This window comes from Enhydra lutris, unplaced genomic scaffold, assembly GCF_002288905.1.
Source record: "Enhydra lutris kenyoni isolate GAN:26980312 unplaced genomic scaffold, ASM228890v2 scaffoldscaffold12, whole genome shotgun sequence".
NCBI classification, from domain to species: Eukaryota; Metazoa; Chordata; class Mammalia; order Carnivora; family Mustelidae; genus Enhydra; species Enhydra lutris.
In genome coordinates, this window is record NW_019154096.1 from 68691721 (window position 1) to 68694850 (window position 3130).

The following is a 3130-nucleotide window of genomic DNA, read 5'->3' on the forward strand; positions in this document are numbered from 1 at the left end:
CTCTCACCCTCACTGTCCACTCACTGCTCCCACAACAATGTGAAAACCCTTGTCCCAGGGCACTTGTCCTCATTTACAAAATTCTTGAGGATCATCAGCCTGCTATCATGGCCCAACAGTGTTCACCTGTCCCCTTAACCCTGGAAGGAATGAGGTGTTTGATGGCAGTCGAGTAGTAGTTTATTTTTCAGTTCTGGCCTTAAGTAAACTTCTCCCAGTCCTTGCTTTCTGGGTTGATTGTGTTCCAAGCATGTCACCACCGAGCAGATATTGAGCAGTCAGATGACAGCTGTTGATCTCTTGCAACTGAGCAATTAGAGAATGCAAGAGAATGCTTTGGAACATGGTTTACATTGAGTATTCAGAAAACCAAGTATCTATGTACTTGCTGTATGGCAAACACTGGATATATATATACAAGCACACACACAGATAGATGTCTGTCTCATGCACAGTTACATGCCCCTTTAAGTGATTTGTACCATTTTTCTTGTCCCTATTTATCTACCACTTCATTGACTAACTCACCTTATCATTTTCAAATAGAAGTTAGGAGATTAGGAGGAGGGAAACAATAGCAAGACCTTTTGAGAGGTGGCTCCTGAGCACTTTTGTGCCATAAAATCAAGGGAATCTAAAAGTAAAACACTTTTTGTGTGGAAAGTTCTTATTCAGGAAATGCTGGAATCCCAGATATAGATTTGTAATACATATTTCCCTGGAATCCTAAGAATTAATGGGTTCAAACTGACTCATAAATATCAGGTATGATAGCTCAGTTGAGTCTTTTTAAAAGGCAACCCAAAAAGCTTCACCAACCCCAACGCAGTCATTTTAAATCCCACCCCCATTGTTCCTTCATCTCACCATTGAGCATGTAGAAGGGAAAGTAAGGAAGACAGCCAGGGTTCTGATTTACTGTTGTGAACCAAGAGAAAGAGCTTTGTTTGGCATTCAAGGGCATAAAGAGGAAATAATAAATCCTCTCCCCTCTCCCTGGCCTCTTCCAGGAAAAGCACAAGACTCCCACCAAAGCCCAGTTCACATTTTACATAGACACAAGGACAAGGCAATACAACTGGACAGGAGGGCTAAGCTGGAAGTTTTGCCACGTATTGGATTCGCCCTGGCGTTGGGCGTTAAGTGCTCCAGTCCGGCCTCAGCTGGGCACCCCCAGAGATGAGTGGACGTGAAGCTCCCCAACCAAGCCCTGACGTGGAGCCCTCAGATGACCACGCTGACTGTCATGGTCTGGCCGTGCGGTGCGATCTTGCGTGGCCAGGCAAGCAAGAGCTTGCGCAGCTCTTCACGGAAGTTGTCGTGCAGCCAGGCATAAATGAAGGGGTTATAGCACGCCGAGCTCATGGCGAGCCAGTGGCAGAGCAGCTGCACTAACCCGAAGGCGTAGGGGTCGATGGCGTGCGGGTCGAGGTCCCGCAACAGGTTGAAGACGTGCAGCGGCAGCCAGCAGACGGCGAACACCACCACGACCACCACCAGCAGACAGAAGGTGCGGCGGCGGCGCGCGCGGTCCCAGTCGGCCTGGCTCTGGGTCACGCAGCCCGGTACCACGCGGTTCCGTAGCTTCACCGACACCCGGACGTAAGACAGGAGGATGACCAGCAGGGGGAGCAGGTAGGTGACGAGCAGCAGCCCCCAAGCATAGAGCTGGCGCTGGAGCTCCTGAGACCCCCAGAATTCCTCGCAGAGGCGCACCCCGTGCAGCTTGAGCTCGACGTGGTACGTGTGCACGGCGGCCGGCAGCGCCAGCACCGCGGACAGCGCCCAGATGGCCAGCACTGCGCAGGCGCTGAGGCGCAGTGAGACGCGCCGCCGCAGCGGGTGTGCCAGCACGACGTAGCGGTCCACCGCGATGGTGGTGAGCGTGAACACCGACACGTAGACGGTGACAGGCTGCAGGAAGAAGACCAGGTGGCACAGGCCGCCGCCGAACACCCAGCCGCGGGGCTCGAAAGCGTACGCCAGCGTGAGCGGCACGCAGGCGGTGCACATGAGCACGTCGGACAAGGCCAGGTTGCCGATGAGGAAGTTGGTCACGTTGTGCAGCCGACGCACCCGCGCAATCACCAGCACCAGCAGGCAGTTGCCCACCAGCCCTACAACCACCACGATGCTGTAGAGCAGCACGATCAGCCCCTTCAGCTGATGCACCAGCTGCAGGCTTTGGAAGGGTGTGATGGCCTGAGCGCCTGGGTCAGCCGCAGACCCATTGACCGCCGAGGCCTCTATGCTCTGATTGGCAGGAGTTGAGGCCGCCGGTGGCAACCCAGAAAATAAGTCAGGGACCGGGGGTTCCTGAGTCGGCAGTGAGGCCATGGCCACCTGTCCAAAGAGAATCAAAGCCCGTCACTTCCCATTGTCCATCCATTCCCTACTACACCAATTGTGCCTCCCTCCCCAACCTCAAGTACCCAAATACTCCCTTTAAAATAACTGGCCAAAATAAATTACAACAATCAGAAGTACTGTCATCCCCCCTATGTAAAAATAAATCTATGCGAGATTACGTATGCACAGGTTATTTAAACGCCTCCTATTCAATGTAGAGCCTTTGCAGCCTACGCAGGTCAGACCCAGGAGCATGATCCTACCTGGTGAGTGGGGCTTGGCTTGCGGAAAAACGCTCCGGGGACGGAGGGGTCGAATCCCGGCTGTCCCCCTGGCGGTCCTCAGCCCACGACGGCGGTGCAGGCTTCTCGCTTCTCCGCCGGAGCTCAACAGATTCGGGAGTTCCCAGTGGGCTGGTGGGCTCGCAGTTTTTGAGAGGGACTGGGGAGCCCCTCCCCTTCGCCCCGCCTCCCCATCCAGCGCTCCCTTGTATGGAAAATGGGGGCGGAGCGCGCACCACCCGACTGGTGCTTAGACAACTAAGTAGAAGGGTAGTGTGAAGACGATGGAAACAGAAAAGGGAGGAAGGGCAGACAAACCTGGGTGAGAGGGACGAGGGAGAATCTCGAAGCGGGAGCTTGCTGAGCCTTGGCAGAGTCCTGCTCCGGCGGAGGGAGCGGTGGATGAAGAGGGAGGAGCGGCTTCAAGCGCCAGGCTCTCAGGATGACCTGGAGCAGGGTAAGAAGTGGAGTGAGGGACTGAGCTACACCACGGGATGTGA

At 54.7% G+C, this 3130-nt stretch overlaps 1 protein-coding gene across 1 annotated transcript; it reads right to left on the reverse strand.

The window, feature by feature from the left end:
• Positions 1-1224: 1224 nt before the first annotated feature.
• On the reverse strand, positions 1225-2337 carry LOC111145436 (prolactin releasing hormone receptor). The gene has a single exon (XM_022500326.1). The coding sequence runs from the start codon at positions 2335-2337 to the stop codon at positions 1225-1227; it is 1113 nt and encodes a 370-aa protein (XP_022356034.1).
• Positions 2338-3130: the final 793 nt, after the last annotated feature.